The following is an 18,111-nucleotide window of genomic DNA, read 5'->3' on the forward strand; positions in this document are numbered from 1 at the left end:
AAAGAATGCAAAGCATCTCTATCAAGACAGTTTCAAGGCAGTCATCTTTAAGGAAAAGGACATCTGTTTTATTGTTTTCCAATAAAGTTTTTCCAGGCTATTCTAAAATCTGAATGTTTGTCTTGTAATTTATGCTAAATTTTAATTCAAATACCATAACTTTGGCCATATTTAAGTAATACTGAATAGGTTAACCTTTAATTTTTTTGAGAATCTTTATCTTAATTTTTTATGAAAGTTTATTTCAAGTGAATCATTAAGTGCAGAACCAGGTTAAAATAAAGAAAACATTGTTCCTTAATGCATTGTTACTTACCTTCCTTTAATCCTTTTTAATTATCTTGACAGTACATTGGTGATGATTTAGCCAGACCTGCATTCAGTTATTGTTTGAACAAACTTCAAAGTCCCTTTCCATCTTCAGTAAAATGGACTAGAGAAAATGGTGGAGGCACACCTGCATTCATTGTTCCTGGATACTTACCAGGAACCCTATGTGTGCCAAGTGCTGTTCTGGGTATTGGGATATAGGTCTGACGTGGAAGGCCCCTGCTCTCATGGAACTTCACATTTTATTAAAGGAAGACCGGAATAAATTAAACATAATAAAAATTTAGGTAATTTTAACTGCTACAAGGGAAGTGAACATGATAATGTGATAAAAAGCAGTACATGTGGCTATCCATTTAGATGTACGTGTTCCCAGTAAGAAACGATACTTCTGCTGTCATTAATTTAGCATATAACTGTACTCAAGTCATTTTAACTTCAATTTCCTTCCTAATTTCATATTAAAAAAAAAAAAAAAACTTTTTCATTGATGCACTCATAGGCATGCCTCTTAGGAGGAAGAGGCCATGACTGTTACAAAGTGAGCTTATTCCTGTAATTGTGCAGGATAAGATATAGTTCATGAACTCAGTTCCCTGTTATTCTGGCTGCAAACTGAACTGAATGAGAACTGTATCACATTTTCCCTTAAGATCAACAATGTAAATGTAAATTCATATTTATATTTATATATACTGGGGATCGAACTTAGGACCTTGTGCTTGCCAGGCAGGTGGCTTATCCTGCTGAGTTATATCCACAGTCCATAAGATCAACATTGAACCTAACCCTAAACCATATAATTCCCATTTAAAATACATAATTTAATGCCTTTGAGTATGTTTAGAGTTGTGGCATTATCACCAATTTTAGAACATTTTCATCACCCTAAGAAGAAACCCCATACCCGTTAATGGGCACGGACATGTCTTCCCAGCACTGCTCTCTGAGCTGTGAGCAGTTGCTAATGCACTCCTCCAGACCTGCCTAGACGTTCATATGAATGGAATCGTGAAAGGTGGGGTTCCTTATGACTGACTAGCTTCTTCTTTTACGTATTATGTTGTGCATAGTCATCTGTTTTTTTTTTTTTTTAATTTTATTTGTGTGTGTGTGTGTGTGTGTGTGTGTGTGTGTGTGGCCAGCTCAGCCCACCAGAGGGTGGGGCTGGCTGGCATGTGGTGCTGGGGGATTGAACCATGGTCCCTGTGCTTTTTTGCTAAACTTGTTCTAAGTAGGTGCTTTAGACCACTGAGCCATCTCCCCAGCCCCCATAGTCATCTGTTTGGTAGCACTATCAGCATTTCGTTCTTTTAAAAATGGCGAATAATGTTTCATTTTATGGATATGCTCTATCATTTTCTTGTCAGCTGAGGGACTTTGCGATTGGTTCCACTGTTCTGAATAATGTTATGAACACTGTACAGGTTCTTGTGTGTTTTCATTACCTTTGAGTACTGTAGCAGTAGAATTGTAGAATTGCTGGGCTGTATTAACTGTGTTTCAAATTCTGAGGAACTGTCCAAGTGGTTTCTAAAGTGACTATACTGAATCGTATTCCCACCAGCCCCGCACAAGCACTCTGCAGTGCTTAACACTCGTTAGTGTTGGTCTTTTGGGTGATAATCGTCCTACTGGGTTGGAAGTGCTGTCGCATGGTTTTGACTTGCGTTTCCTTAATTAAGGACATTGAACATCTTTCCACGTGCCTGTCGTCCGTATCTATAAAGTTCAAATTTTCTGCCCTCATTTTCAGGAGGATTATCATTTTGTCATTTTTATAAGCATTGTTCCTCTATATTCTGTATACAAGTTCCTGATTTGATACATGGTTTGCAAATATTTTGGTTCCATAGGTGTTACCTTTTATTTTCACTTGATGTTTCTGACTAGGACTAGGGCCCCTGGGAACCATCCTTAAACTTCACAGCTGTAAGAGGGTGCTGGCTATTCTGTTTAGCTCTTTAGCCCCTTTAGCTGCTTTCTGCTGGTTTTTCTAATGTGTCACTCCATATGTGTGCGTTTTAGGAGTTGGCAAACATCTTGAGGGAAAATAGCACACAAATTTTTAGGCAGGCACTTACTCCTTTTCCAAGACACATCCTTCATCACGCTGTTCCTGTGCTGTGTGTTCTGTTTTGCCATTATTCCACTCTTCTGGGAAGGGCAAATGCCTATGTTGCATACAAAGTAAATACACAGTACATATATTTAAACATAGATTGTTTCCGCTTTTCTTACCCAGCACATACTACATCTGTGTGAGTGTGAGTACGCATGTGTGCGTGGAGCCCATGTGTGCGTGCGTGCGTGCGTGCGTGCGTGTATACTTTTCTGAGGCAGTCTTGCTAACTATAGATTTCCCAGTCTGGGCTTGAATGCTTAGGGCACGCTCTCTTCCTGCCTGTCTCTAGAGTAGTTGGCACTTCCATGGACATCCTCACTTCTGACTAAATATCTTTATGCATCTTGCTGTTTTCAGTTAATACATGTTGAAAGTCACTCTGTACTGTACATGCTCAGAAAGCCTCCCATTTTTTTTGTGAGGAGAAGCATAAGACTCCATTTCTTAGATTGGTAAAAGTATTTTAAAATAGGTTTATTGTTTGTTTGTTTGCAGTCTTTATTCTATGGTTTCTTAAGAATTTTGAATATGAAATTATTGCAGTGTTACCTTGGTTCACAAAAGCTTTTGGCTGCAAACAAATTGGTTCACAAAAGTGGCAAAATTTTGCTTCCACTGCAAGCTCTGCCCTGGATGGCAGAGATCTTTCTCCAAATCATAAAATAGTTTATAATCTGCAGTACCTCTGTATTTACTTTTGTTTTAAAATCAGATTACTTGATGGCTCAGTAAAATAAGTGCTTCCCTGGCAAGCACAAGGGCCTGAGTTCAATCCCCGGTTCTGCCAAAATAAATAAATAGGTTGGGGAGATGGCTCAGTAGAATAAGTGCTTGCCTGGCAAGCACAAGGGCCTGAGTTCAATCTCTGGTTTAAAAAAAAAAAAAAAAAAAAAAAGAATAAATAAATAAAATCAAATTCTTCCCTTGTTGTTTAAAAAGTAGTACTTAATAAGTTATTACCTTAGAAAATTAAGCATTGTATATTGTCTGAAATGTAAAACAAAATTTGCCATCTTGCCCACTGTAAAAGTATATAGCTCAGTGGTATTAAATGCATTTATAATGTTGAACACCCATCAGTGTCACCCATCTCGTAAGTCTTTCCATCTGGTAAAACAGAAGCTTTACCTGAAACTACCTGCTGAGCAGTTACTTCTCGTTTCCCTTTCCCCAGCCCTGGCAACTGCCGTGCTTCTGTCCTTAGGACTTGGCCCATTTTAATTATGTGGCATACGTCAAATTGTAACTTATCTTTTTGTGATAGGCTTATTTCACCTAATGTTCTTAAGATTTGCCTGTTAGAACACATGTCAGCTGCCCTCCTTAAGGCTAAACAGTTACTTCAGTGCGTGACCATATATTTCACCCGTGTGCCTGAGGGCGCACTTGGGTTGCATCTACACTTTGGGTATTGTGAATAGCGTTGGTATAGATGTGGGTGTGCACGTTTGACACCTTGTTTTCAGGTCTTCAGTTGCTTGGTTGGCTGGTCTTAGTCACAGCATGCATAGATATTCTAAAAATGTGATATAAAATGACCATTGGGCTATGAATATAAGGCGCATATTTAAATAAATGTGTTTCACTTTTAGGTCGGGTCCCCTACCTATTGTTTTATTATGTATAGGTTCTGAAACCTGAAACGTGTTCTGAAATCCTTATATTCCACACATTTCAGATAAAAAGGAGATGGAGACTCCACATGTACTTAGTTTATATAAGCAAAAACTTACATAATTTTTAAAATTTATCTTAATGTTTGTAATACATAATAATTACATTCATCTTAGGGAATGGGTACCTATACATATTACTTTATGCAAATTTGAACATGTGTTTTACAAGATTTCCAAATATAATGGTTTCTTTACTGAAGTAAAAAATCTATTACGGCGCCAGAGGCTGAGCCTAAAGCCCTTTTTGCAGGCCAGGCCAGGCCGGGCCTCCACTGGCGAGCTTCATGCATTGCTCCTCTCTCTTTTAAAAATGGGGGGTCTGAGGAGACAGCTCAGCGATATAAGCACAAGGACCTGAGTTGGACCCCTGTAACTACAAGCTGTGCCAGCCACCAAAACCAGGCGTGGTGGCGTATGCCTGTAATCCCAGCACTGGGGAGGCTGAGACAGGAGGATCACTGTAAGTCCAAACTGGGTAGTGAGTCCAGTTTAATAATTTAATAAAATTGTTTTTTAAATGGGGGGTGGGTTTTTTTCTGGGATTGGTTTGAGGCAGGGTCTTAATCTGTGGGGTAGGCCCTTGAGCTCACTGTTCTCTAGGTACATCCTCCTGCCTTGGCCTCCCTAGTGCTGAGATTATAGGCATGCAGAAATGCACAGTCATCAAAATTGTTTTTCTTGACGTGAAAATTTTAAAAAGATTTTAAATAACAGATGTATGCTTTTAAGCCCTATGAAATAACTTGGATTACAAGAGATTTTCATGTGTTTGCATTTTTGAATTACAGAATATATTTCTAGAAGTTCTTTCACCAAGTTAAAGATGAGGCATATGCTTATTTTGAAAAACTGAACAAATGAGTTTTTGCTAACATTTTGGCTTCTTTTGATAAGCATAATTGGAATTAATCATTTTGGGGATGTGGGATAATATGTATATTTGACAGAATTAGAAGAGCAGACTCGAAAAGCTCTAGAATTGGATCAGGAACGAAAGCGAGCAAAAGAAGAAGCGGAACGACTAGAAAAGGAACGCCGAGCCGCTGAAGAGGCCAAGTCCGCCATCGCAAAGCAAGCTGCCGACCAGCTGAAGAACCAGGAGCAGCTGGTAAGGAGGGTGTTGTTCTGGCCCAGGAAAAAACTCAGATAACTGGGTGGTGTGACCCTCTAAAGCTAAGTACGGTACCTGCTGAGATGCACACCAAAGGGACAAGGAACTTAGTAACAAAATATGAAAATAAGCCCAAAATATTTCAAAACCCTAAAAATAAGGCAGGATAAAAGGTATTTTTCTGTGATCTGTCCAGTTGCCCAGAAAAGATTCTCATGTACTTTGACTTTGGCTGGATTCTACAGTGAGCCCTCTGGCACCTTTTATTTTACATAAATTGACACAATATTTTTGGGTCTTTGTATAACTGTATGCCAAAGTTGGTTGGATTTATTTATGTATTGGCTGGACTTCTAAAGAATGAGTCAGCAGGATACTGAGAAGATTTTGGATGCAAGTATTGGTTCAGGCATTTACTTGCTATGTCTTTGCATTTTATTCAGCCTCTCCATTTCCTTTCTTTGAAAAGAGAGATGATAATACTTACGAGGTTGCTGCAGAATAGATGAGATTTGACAAAGTGCTGTTAAACATTAATTTTAATTAAGTGTACATAATTTTATTTGTGTATTTAGCAAATAGTTTATTGATAATAGTAGCTCCTAAGTGATATTTTAAGTACCTTAGTACTCAAGATGAACTATTTGCTATGGAATAATGTTTACTTTGTCTCCTGTTAGCTCATTACCTGAGCTCATCTCAAGAACATCGTTTTCCTACAGTGCTATGAAAATCAACTACTTCAGACCTTCAAAGAATATTGCCTTTCTAAAAATGAAAGACTAGGAAAGGCAAAATAACCTGGGCATATACATGAAAACTATTTAACTTAACATATTACTCTAGGCAGCAGAACTTGCTGAATTCACTGCCAAGATTGCACTTCTAGAAGAAGCCAAGAAGAAGAAGGAAGAGGAAGCTACTGAGTGGCAACACAAAGTAATCTTTTATGTGTTCATTGACTAGCTTTTTTTGAATAGCTATTCCCACCCATTAGTGGACCCAGCAATACAGTGACTATATAGAGATTTATATCAGATTCATTATTTTGGGAATACAGCAGTGATTAATTGTTGTGGAAACAAGACAAGTATTAGGAACCCATGTACATTTAAGCTGAGTCTTGACTATAAATTAGATATTGGAGCTGGAAAAGATTGAGGGCAGTTAGGCGTGAAGGAGGTGGTCAGTCCCAGTAGAAGGGAATTGGAAACGTGTAGCAGTATGGACACACATGCTAGATTTGAAAGCAGTTGGTAAATGACCAGAAGTGTTGGGCTATGTGGCTGGTAAGTGGGATTAAGGAGGTGCGTTACGGAGGCTTGAGTGACCTGCTAAGGCAAGGATCTTGAGGGTGAGTGTCCCTTGACGCCAGGCTCCGCAGATTGTAAAATAGGATTGTAGCATGCTGAGTTAAGATTTTTTAAAGTAATTTAGCGTGGATGTTTGGGATATTAGACACTTGAGAATTAGAGATCCAAAATAATGTATCAGTGAAAATAAACACTTTTGGCAAGATTGAAAAGGGCATGGCAACAAATTATTGGTTATGAAGTTAAATTATAAGGTTACAGTGAAATTGGGGTGTTTTTTTTTTTTTTTTTTTTTTTTTTTTTTGAACTACATTCTTGGCTTTTAATTTTTTATTTTAAAATAGAATCTCACTGAGTTTGCAAGTCTGGAGTCAAAGTTTTGATCTTCCTGCCTCAGCCTCTGGGGTTATTGAGTGAAATTGGGATTTTTAATGAGAGTTCATAATAAGTGAACTGCTGCTGTCTAAACTATCCCATGAGTGGGCTTTGCACCCTGTGGTTGGAGAAATAGGTGTATAAGATCATAAGAAACGTTTAAGTGAGCTTTGTTTTGAGCTAGGGTCTTGCTGGGTAACTCATTCTGGTCTCATACTGGGTCTCAGCCTCCCAGGTGCTGCGATTACGGGTGTTCACCGCCGTGTCTCGATGAGATGACTTCAGCTCTTAGATGCAAATGGAATTGGTGTGCAGTATCATAATGGTAGTGGACTCAAGGGTGTGTAGGTTCATAGCTTTTCTACACTAACATGTACTTGTTCTGGAAAATGCTTTTCTTTGACTTGTGGTTGAGGTTTCTTTGTAGAAGTTTCAGCTTCCTTGGGTAGTTTTCTGGAGTGTTTTCTCAGTTTTACTTTTGGCAGCACACGTGTATCAGTCCGTGAAACAGCTGGGGGCTGTGGCCCACCCGGTAGTCCTAGCACTGTGCTGCCTGAGGCAGGACCATCCCGAATTGGAGCCCAGTGTGGGAACTTTAGGGATACACTGTCTTAAAATAAAAAGGGCTAAGGATAGAAAGAAAGGAATAAAATTACGCTAATCTCTTGAGTACGCTATTTCCATTAATAGGATTGTATAGATTTCATTTAGGGCTGATTTATGGACTTGAGGCACAACTTACAGCAACTATAGATTTAATTCCTTCCTATAAACTGGAAAGTTAGAAAATGTACACAAAGGAAAATTTCAAAAATTAGGACGTGATTGTGAAACATTAGTTCAAATCCTTCCAGGAATCTTTCCTGTTTGTATATTCTTACATATATATGTATTTAAAATGAGATCTGGAGAGATCTGTCCTTCAGTGAATTTTTATCCAATACTAGGCAGCATTCAGAATGTCTAGTGAGACTTACAGGTAGTTTAACATCCAAAGGGAGCGCTTCTGAGAGTGAAGGGGGTTGTTACCAATCATTACATAGCATAGCGGGGCGTGGTGGCACATGCCTGTAATTCCAGCACTTCGGAGGCTGAGGCAGGAGGATCGCAGTGAGTTTGAGGCCAGCCTGGGCTACATAGCGAGCTTAACACCAGCCTGAACTACATAGTAAGACCATCAGAAACCAAAAACAGGCCAAAAGAATGTACACAGGACAGCTGTGTGAACCAGACAATAATCACCCACATCATGGACGAAGTGAGGAATTTCATGGTGTGTCTTGGCAAAGATAATTAGTATCTAGTGAAGCCCCCATTAGTGATTTTAATTGATCATTGATTACAGTAATAACAGTGATCCCTCTATTGTCCGATTCTATTTAAACCATGTGGCTCAAATGTAATCTGTTATATGTGGCAGTCTTCATTATACTAAATAATTTCCCATCAAGCATCTGTAACAGTTTTAGCAACAGTGGGTAATCCTTGCGAGAATTAATTTTATTAGAACTTGCAAAGTGATATTTTAAAAAAGTGTTTTTCCAGAAAAACAGAGCTTTCTCCAGCACAGCCTGTTTTCATTACCCTGAAGTGTAGTTTTTGTCCACTAAGTAGGATAATTTGATTTTAGTTAGGAGTTTTGCATAGTAATTGCTCATAAATTTATTTTTAATATTCAGGCTTTTGCAGCCCAAGAGGACTTGGAAAAGACCAAAGAAGAGTTAAAGACTGTCATGTCTGCCCCGCCTCCCCCTCCGCCACCGCCGCCGGTCGTTCCTCCCACAGAAAACGAGCACGATGAGCAGGACGAGAACAGCGCTGAGGCCAGCGCCGAGTTGTCCAGTGAAGGTGTGATGAACCACAGGAGTGAGGAGGAGCGCGTCACGGAGACCCAGAAGAACGAGCGTGTGAAGCAGCAGCTGCAGGTGCGTGGCTCACAGCCGAGTGCGCGCTTAAGGTGCAGTTTATGTTCCCTCTGCCTAAGGGAGGATGTTGGGACACGAGATCTGGCTGGCTGATGATCGCTTTTTGAGTATTTCACCTGTAGCCAGGCTCTTTTGTCTCTTCTGTTGCATGGCCGTATTAGCAAGTGTTTGTTAATGAGTTGCTTAATTAGACGTTGATCCATTTTAAGAGGGAGAAGATATTCCAGTGCTGTTAGAAAACAAATCAATTCAGCTTTTAAACAGCGAAGTGTGCATTGAAATGCAGTGATGTTTAATAGACTACCTTTAAGACATAGTGGGTCCCTGGTACCATAAAAATAAAATAACAATAAGACATAATAGGAATTAGCCAGATCTTATAATGGCAAAATTTTCGTGTATTAATCAGATCAAAATAGGAAATTTTAACATAACTTTTTTTTCCCCCATATAAATTCAGGATTTTTTTTAATTAAAGAAAATGAAGGGATAGTTATAACAACTTTGGAGAAAACTTGACTTGTGATACAGACTTCAGATTTTGAAGCATCATTACTCTGCAGTCACTACCTTGAACTTTTTCTAAGGATAGAACGCTTCATTTATTGTTACATCGTCCTTGCACAAGGGCCATGCTAATCTTCTCTGTATCATTTCAGTTTTAGTGTATGTGCTGCTGAAATAAGTGCCACCTTGAACTTTTAAAAGATTTATGTATTTACTTGGTACAAGGTCTCACTATACAGCTTGGACTCAGTGATCTTCCTATCTCAGCCTCCCCAGTGCTGGATTACAGGCGTGTGCCACTGTGCCTGGTTTCAGTGGCTGGCATGGTTCAGGGCCAGCACAGCATGCACCACTGGGGACCCACCTGGCTCCTTGCTCTTGCCAGGCAGGCAGGTGCTCAGCTGGCTCTCCAGCTGGCTCTGGCAGAGGAGAGAGCAGCTTGTGGTGGGCGCAGGGTAGCAAGAGCAGCAAGCAAGCGGCTCATAAAAGCCCCACATAATGCAGCACATAAAAGCGTTAAAGGAAAAAGTGACAGTTACACTCTTTGTCTTTTAATATAGGCACTAAGTTCAGAGTTAGCCCAAGCCAGAGATGAAACCAAGAAAACACAGAATGATGTTCTTCATGCTGAGAATGTTAAAGCCGGCCGTGACAAGTACAAGACTCTTCGACAGATTCGACAAGGCAATACGAAGCAGCGTATTGATGAGTTTGAAGCAATGTGAGAGCTGTTATTTTGCATACATGTTCTTCATAAGCTGAACCACCAACAGAGAAAAGCAGGCCTTTGCAGATGTGATGGAACGCATCCTACCTTGCCAAAGCACTTACACCAGGTTGACTGTGGTGGCTAAAAGACAGATTTAAGGAGAGCTCTTCACCTCTAAGGCAGTGTGGTGTCGTTTTTTTTCTTTTGGGCCAGGAAATTGAGAACAGTGTTCCATTACCTCCATTTCCATTTCCATTTCCTGTTGTTGTTAACAAGTAACACTAATTATCATGTCTGAGAAGTGTCTGTGTGGTTGGAGCACTTTGTGCATTTTAAAGAATAATGGTGACTATTTCAGAGTGTTCAGGCCAGTCAGTTGCCTCTTCCATCCTTCCCATGTCCTCGTTCACATTCTCTCAGTGTACCCTTCCATCCTACCATGCCCATAAGCCTGCTGTCATGCAGGTCGTTGGCAGTGTTTAAGACAGTTGTCGTGGTTGGGTGGACAGAAGTCTTGACTATTGTGTAGCAGATGACTATAAATCTAACAGAATAGTGTGTGCTTGGTGGTTATTTTTAAAATCCCAATATAATTATTATTTGTTATTTGCTTAATTGTCATCTTTGACAGCTAAACTGATTACTGTTTCATGTCCTATGTTTTTTGTTTTTTTTTTTTTTTTTTTGGTAGTTTTCTTGCCACTTCAGTGGTTGTAGACAGAAGGTTGTAGACAGAAGGTAGTAGTTTCTAGGAGAGTTTATTGATGAAACTACTTGTAAACAAGTTATCTGTGAAAGATCCAAAAAGTTTTGTTCTTTCATAGGTTGATTTAGAAAAACATATCTAATAAAAAAATGTACATTTTGGGTAATTGATTATAATCGTTAAAAATCTGGACCTTCCTAGGAAGGCAGCATATGAAAACATCAGAGTCCCAAGAAGGGGACAGTAATACTACCTCACTACTACACCCACAGCGACTGGCCATTCAAACATGATGGAATGTGTGAGCTGACGCTTATACAGAGACAGCCCCAATCATGAAAGAATACTTTTCAGATTTTATTCTCCTTAGTGCTAAGTTTTTAAACTGCCTTTTTGTAGAGCTGAATGTAGGGCTCTGACTTGTATTAAAAGCATAAGCTTACACTGGTGTAATGTCTTACTGGAGGGGTGTCATGTGTCTGAAGCAGAGTGTGCGTGTCTATGTAAGAGATGTAATCTGTAGCACATGAAGAATATCTGTACCTTCATTTCTTGATATGATAGTTCATGATCCTTGTAGTATACTGTATTTGTTTTCTGTCTCTAAAAAATTGGGTCATCCATTTTAGAAATTATAAATTTATCATATATTAATTTCTATCATGTCTTACCTAAGAATTCTTTCCCCAGATGTTCTAATATTTTCTTTATTGTGAAACACCTGGATTGGAAGATATGAAAAGCCTTGTTTTCTCTGTGTGGTTCAGCTACTTTCCATTTGGTATTATGCAAATTTACATTCTATTAAATTGCCATTTATTAAACATTTTTCATGCACAGTAGATTCAAGTTGTGTCTGAAAATATTTCCCTTTTTTTTTTATTTTGCTGACTTTAAAAGGATTAATCTGGGCAGACATGAAAAGGAAAGGTTTGGCTTAATATATTTTTTGGACAAAAGATAACTGGTTAATCTTCACGTGGCTGTTGTACAGCGGCTGTGCACACCCTTCAGAACCCTCCCGAAGAGAATGTCTCTACTTGCAGTACGTCAGAGTGAGAGTGTAGACTCTCTCTTCACGCTTTCAGATACAAGTGTTCGCTTCTCCAAAGCATTGAAACCCTACTAGGAGAAAAGCATGGACTTTGAGTTTTCATTGACTTTCCCCGTTTTGAATTGTGTGCACTACCATTGCTACATCAGCTTGTTACAGTGTTGAAAGATTACCAGTTATATTTGCTGTTTATGATCTATTTGTAGATTAGGATTCAAGTGGATTTAATCCATTTTTAAAGCGTGTGAATTTTTCTAAACAGAAACAGCCATTTGCATATGAATTTTCATAACTTTTTCATTAGCATTTGAGAGCACATGTCCATATAGCAATGTAAAAATATACTAATGAATATTTGGTAAATTCCAATAGACTTTTACCATTAGCATAATTTTGTGTTGTACAATTCAGTTACAGTACATCTCTAATTTTGGATAATATTCAGTGGTTAACAATAAAGTGACAAAAAGCTTATGGCTTCAAGGTCCACTGTTGTTATTTAACATAAATTTCTTGTATATTTCCTGAAAATTATAATCTGTCAGAGCTGTGAATGCTCACATCTTAAAAATGAGAAGTGAATAGGGAAAAGCTTTAAAATTCTCAGAGATTTATTTTTCCCCCGAACTATACCTCATTTACCATGGAAATTACAGTGACTACTTCTGTGGAAAATTAAAACATTAAATTCGCGTTTTTTGTTTGTTTGTTTGGTTGTTTTTTTTTTCAGAACCAGGGATTGAATTTAGGCCCTTGCGCTTGCCAGGGAAGCACTTATTCTACTGATCCATCTTCCCAGTCCCATAAATTTGCTCTCTTGACAACAGAAAGTAATTTAGGATTTCCCAGTCATTTTTATTATGTAGTTGCTTTTTTCTTGAAGATGCAGAATCATTAGCAATGATTCATTTTTACTGTTAAAACTGGTCGTCTTTAGGACTGGGGAGATGGCTCAGTAGAGCAAGCGCAAGGGCCTGAGTTCAATCCCTGGTTTTGGGGGGGAGGATGGTAGTCTTTAAAGAATTCTATGCTGACTGCAATTATCTAAACATTAATCATAAATGCAGAAGCAAATTGCATTTTTAAAAACATTACTATTACTAATTTTAACAAAGATTTTTAAAGTGATAAATCTTTTCCAAAAATAATAACCAATCATGTTCTCAGTTTACAGTAAGTGATATGTGTCACTAGTCTATTCAAGGAAGATGGTCACCTCCTTGATCTGGAAAGAAAGAGGAATCTTTGTTTTGCCCTTCACTTAACTTTTCTTTTAAATCCAGAATTGTCATTTATAAAGTTAACTTACACTGTGCTTGAACTTACTCTCATCCTTAAGAATGTCTTAATATTAGTGCCAGGATTAAAACAAGAAGAGCTGTCACGTGCTGTTCCAGCTTTGACCACCTTGTTACGTGGAGGTGTTTTAGAAATAAAAACAAGATAAACTGTTTAAATCCCAAAGCATCCCACTGCATGCATACACAATAAAAACAACTCATCAGTTTAAAAAGCCTGTTTGATATACATAAAGAATTACTAACTTTAGTGTTATTTGCTGACCTAATTAGTAAGGCAGAGCTTAAATATCATTAATATGGAAATAGTTAAATGTGGAGCTATCCTGGTTAGGTTCTTAAATTTGTTCTAAAAGAGCAGAACTTTACCATGTTATTTTATACCATTTTAAAACTAAAGATAAGTTGTCAAATTCTAAATATTCTAAGCTGATAATGTCATGTGGAATGGCAATAATCTTAGTACATGTTGAAAGCTCAAAATTTAGGTTTTATTTTAAGAAAAATGTCCAGGCGTCCCAGCACATGGCAGGCTGAGTTAAGAGGATCACTGCGAGTTCAAGGCTAGCCTGGGCTGCAAAGTGAGTTCAAGGCTGGCCTGGACAGCATAGTGAAACCTTGGGTCATAAAACAACAACAAAATACCCAAATCTTCTGACAGCAGGTTTTCTACCCTGGTACATAGAAAAACATGGGCTCAGGTTAGTGTTCCATGTGTCGTAGTCTCATCCTTTGCCTTTCTAATTAAATGAATTTTAACTCCCACTTTTTCCTTAGTAAATCTACTTAATAAAAGGTCAGTTTTTCAAGAATTTAATAGCTATTTTCTCTCTGGAAAAATCATTACTGTTATCACTCCATACTATGCCCTATAAGTTCTGTGATACAGGAGCTTTCTATTTATCACTGCCTTAGGAATTTTAAGTATGTCCACTATCTGCTATAGAACCTTAAGGATCCATTGAATGGTACATCCTGTGAACTCAGGTTAATCTATTTGGCTTTGGAGTTCTCTTCAGAGTGGCTCTGTTTTCTTATTTAAAAACTTTAGTAGCCATAATTGTATTTATTAAGAGCTTGTTATTTTGAGAAGCCAGAAACAAGATTAGAATGACTATTTTGGCCACTTTAAAACACAGACTCCACATGTCTTAGATCTTTCATATTTATGTGCACAGTACCAGAGATCTTTTCAGCGCAGCAGTGCCATATGGTTGATGTGTGTTACTTGTATGCCCAGATTCCTCCATGCTTTCTGGCTGGCCAGTTGCTTCCATCTGTGAAGTTTATTTTATTATCATACTGATTGTTCACTTCTGGTTTATCATTTTAAAAATTTAGATTCATTTTGTTATTTATGCATGCCATCCACTTTGCTCTGAAAATAGTGATACTGACTTTAGGTCTTCTTTTTTTCTTTACTAAATCAGCGCAGCTAAAGGCCCATCATGGTGGCAATATGGCATCCAGATTTCTGAGGTTTATGTGACTATCCTGGGAAAAATTCTTTCTGTTAAAACATAGATTATATGTATGTCATGAGAGCCATTTTGTTTTTTCAACTGAAGTGTTTTATCTTGTTTTACACTTAGAAATGTGCATAGTTCTCAGAGTAAGGCAATATTCTTTCTTTTCCTTTCATTTATACTGAAAAGTATGAAATTCAAGTCTAGCAATTGAAACAGATGCAGCAGTTCAGCTTACGTAATTATTTTTAAATTCTAGCTGCTTCTACTAAAATACATACTTGGGGGGCCAGGGATGTAGCTCAGTGGCTTAAGTGCCTGCCTGGCACGCGCAATGTCCTGAGTTCAGTCTCCGGCACCAAAAGTAAGTAAATAAATAGCAGTTGTATAATGAAGGAAACTACAATATAGGGGAGAATAACACTAGGAGAGTGACTGGAGACGGCGAATGAACGTGTGGCGTAAGTCCCTCAAGTGTGCTTGTTCTCTAGGACGTTATTACGTCTCCCAGAGCAAATTTTAAACGTTGGTTAGTATATCCTGAAAGATAAAGTCACAAATTTCGTAAGTTTTCCTAAGGTTATAAAGAGACGCTCTACTACAAGAATCAAGGATAGTGATTGCTAATGTCTATACTAAGTATTGAGAAGTTTAGTGGAGTTAAAGTGTTTTCATGCTTGACTCTATACATTGGTTTTGGAGCAAAATATACATAATATATTTAACCTATACATGAACAAGAAGACATTGTATTTCAAAATTCATGGAGAGATACCATCTACCTGCAGTTTAATTGCCAAGAGATAATATTTGCCTATATTCAAAAGCTTTTATGGTCTAAATGTTGACTATATTGTATAGTAGGAATTGTCTGGAAGAAACAAGCAAAAATAAATGGAAAAACATTATTAGAGCATAAGCCCATGAATCATATCTTCCCCTCACTCTTTTTAAGCATATTGTTTTTTTGGTGTTAAGTACATTCGGATTGTTGTAGAGCCCTCACCAGTATTTGCCTCTGGAACTGAGGATCCCAAACGGAAACTACCAAGAAACAGCAGTTGCCCGTTTCTCCTCCCTTGTCTTGGGTAACCACTGTTACACTTTATCACTATGAATTTAAGGCTTCTGGGTACCTCATAAAAATGAACTCCTACAGCATGTTTGTCTTTTTGTGTCTGGCTCAATAGCCAAGCATAAGCATTTATCAGCATTTCATTCCAGTTCGAGACTGCCACCCATCTGCGTCTGCCACGCTTTTCCATTTATCACCTTACGAACGACTGGGTCCTCAGTTCTGGCTGGGCTGCTGGAACAGTGGCGCACAGTGTGTCTGAGTCCCTTCTTGGATGTGTTTGCGGTAGATATCTACAAATGGAAGTGCCGGATCAAATGATCATTCTAGATCAGATGACAACCCTAACTTTGAGGAGCTGTCGTACTGTTCCCAGAGTAGTAGCCAAGTGCCTTCCTTCCCACAGTGTGCAGGAACTCCGAGTTTTCCACATCCTCAGCAAGAACTGCAACTGTCCCACCAAGGATTTCCTTCTTAGCCAGGCGCAGAGGCACATGTCCCTTCCTACCCACCTTCCCTCCACAGTCTCCTGGCCTCCTTCCCATTTTGTAGAGCCCCTTTTCATTTTTCTTCACTTTTTAAATCTCTTCCCTCCCACCTCCTGTTCCCCTTCCCTGCTTTGTGTTAACCAGTATTTTGTTCATTGTGCTTTTAATTTGCACTTCCATGATACGTTTTACAAATCATAAAAGAAGTTTGGCATCTTTTCTGAGCTTATGGGCTTTTTAAAAAAAAAAAAAAATTACAAACCCATAGTGTCTTATTTTGTTGCCTAGACTGGCTTTAAAACCCTGGGCTTAAGTAATTATTCCTGAGAAGTGAGAACTAGAGGTTATGCTACTGTGTCTGGCTCCTGAATGGAATTTTTTTTTTAATGAAAAATTGTTTTTGATGAAGATAATTACTAAAATGAATGACAGGAGAAAGTACAGTGGTTAGCAACTATAGAGATGCAAAATTAAATAGAAAATGAGAGTCACTGTGTGCTGATGGGTTTTAGGGCAGTAAAGCCAGAATGGTTTAGACCAGGAATTGATGAGTTCTGAGTCCTTTGCTGAGGCAGGTTGGTTTGATATAAGGACATCTAGTGGCTCTGCGAAGGAACAGAAATTAAATCTTGCTTTGAAAATGAAAATTCATGTTATGCAAAGTATATTAGAAACCACAGAAGACTTCCCTAACCAAAGAAAACCTTATAGAAGAACAGCGTATACTGAAAAAAGATTATTGCTGTGAGGATACAAATTTAAAAGAAATCACTATCTAGTTGTAATTTGTCCACATGTTTAGTAATATTTGTTCTGCTTATTCTCAGATGTGATTTCTTTTGGGACACTTGCATCTCCATTCTTTTATCTTCAACGTTTAGAGCATTGATTCCTTAGTAAGCTAGAAATGAAAGCTGTCCAGAACAGACAGGTTTAATCCCATGTCTTCTGGGTCTCACTCTTTTGTATTCTTCTTTGGTAACTGGCTTTGTAGCTGTGAGCCACATTCTCTTGAGAGACTTTCTCTGGAATTAGATATGGATACAGATTCTAGATGTGCTGTCTTTCCAAAAATGTAATACTTAGACATAGTTAATAACCACCTTGAATTACTGTTTACAGGCCAGGGGATCACTTCAGAGTGGTACGTCCATACTAGCAGTAATTCCATCAGTCTTTGTGTTCTCAGATGATTCTAAGAATGTAGTGAAAAGGCTTTTTCAAGTAGGTTTTTAAAGGTCAGAAAATCAGATTATGAAGGTGGTATAACTACTAGAACATAGTAGAGTAAAGAGGATCTCAACATGTGTACACACTTATTGACTATGATAGTTTTAACTATAACAACTTATGAATGCAAGTGGATATTGTCCCTTAGCAGTCTAAATTGCAAGTAGATGGTGTCTGTTCATGAATTTTGAAACATAAAGTTCATATATATTGGGACTGGTTAGATGGCTCAGTGGTCTAAAGCACCTACTTAGAACAAGCTTAGCAAAGCACAGGGACCGCGGTTCGATCCCCCAGCACCACATGCCAGCCCGCCCCGCCCCCTGGTGGGCTGAGCTAGACACACACACACAAATAAATACACAAAAAATATTAAAAAAAAAAAAAAGTTCATATATCGGTTAGAGATTTTACAACTGTTTAGTGCATTTTGAAAGTAGTTCTATGAAAAAGCAAAATCTTTCAATGTTTGCGAAAGGAAATCACAGTTCAGTGATTTGTTTCACTAGAATTTGCACATTTGCTTCCTAGCTTATTTAGGTTTCTTGGAACCTTTTATTTGTTCAAGTACTTAATTATTTCCAAAATAAGGTAACGTCTTTAAAAGTAGTTGATCATTAGTTGAAAACATTTTTGTTAATATAAAACAAAACCATTTTGTCATGTAGCAGTTTATATGCATTTTTTTTTTCCGGGGCTGGCATTTTTAATTTATTTTTATTT

The 18,111-nt window shown here is 38.1% G+C and overlaps 1 protein-coding gene and 1 non-coding gene across 2 annotated transcripts in view; one reads left to right on the top strand and one right to left on the bottom strand.

Moving 5' to 3' along the window:
* The window catches only part of Rdx (radixin), a 64,664-nt gene that overhangs the window by 30,305 nt on the left and 16,248 nt on the right, over positions 1-18,111 (top strand). Inside the window, exons 10-13 of the mRNA XM_004626216.2 lie at positions 5,079-5,239; positions 6,089-6,181; positions 8,610-8,855; positions 9,923-10,083. Coding sequence (XP_004626273.1) covers positions 5,079-5,239; positions 6,089-6,181; positions 8,610-8,855; positions 9,923-10,083 — 661 coding nt within the window. The remainder of the gene's footprint in view (positions 1-5,078; positions 5,240-6,088; positions 6,182-8,609; positions 8,856-9,922; positions 10,084-18,111) is intronic.
* Positions 9,438-9,544, bottom strand: LOC111815209. Its single transcript, XR_002819954.1, has one exon. It is a non-coding gene; the product is annotated as a U6 spliceosomal RNA (small nuclear RNA).

The sequence above is a fragment of the Octodon degus genome, unplaced genomic scaffold, assembly GCF_000260255.1.
Source record: "Octodon degus isolate 3935 unplaced genomic scaffold, OctDeg1.0 scaffold00012, whole genome shotgun sequence".
In the NCBI taxonomy this organism is placed as follows: Eukaryota; Metazoa; Chordata; class Mammalia; order Rodentia; family Octodontidae; genus Octodon; species Octodon degus.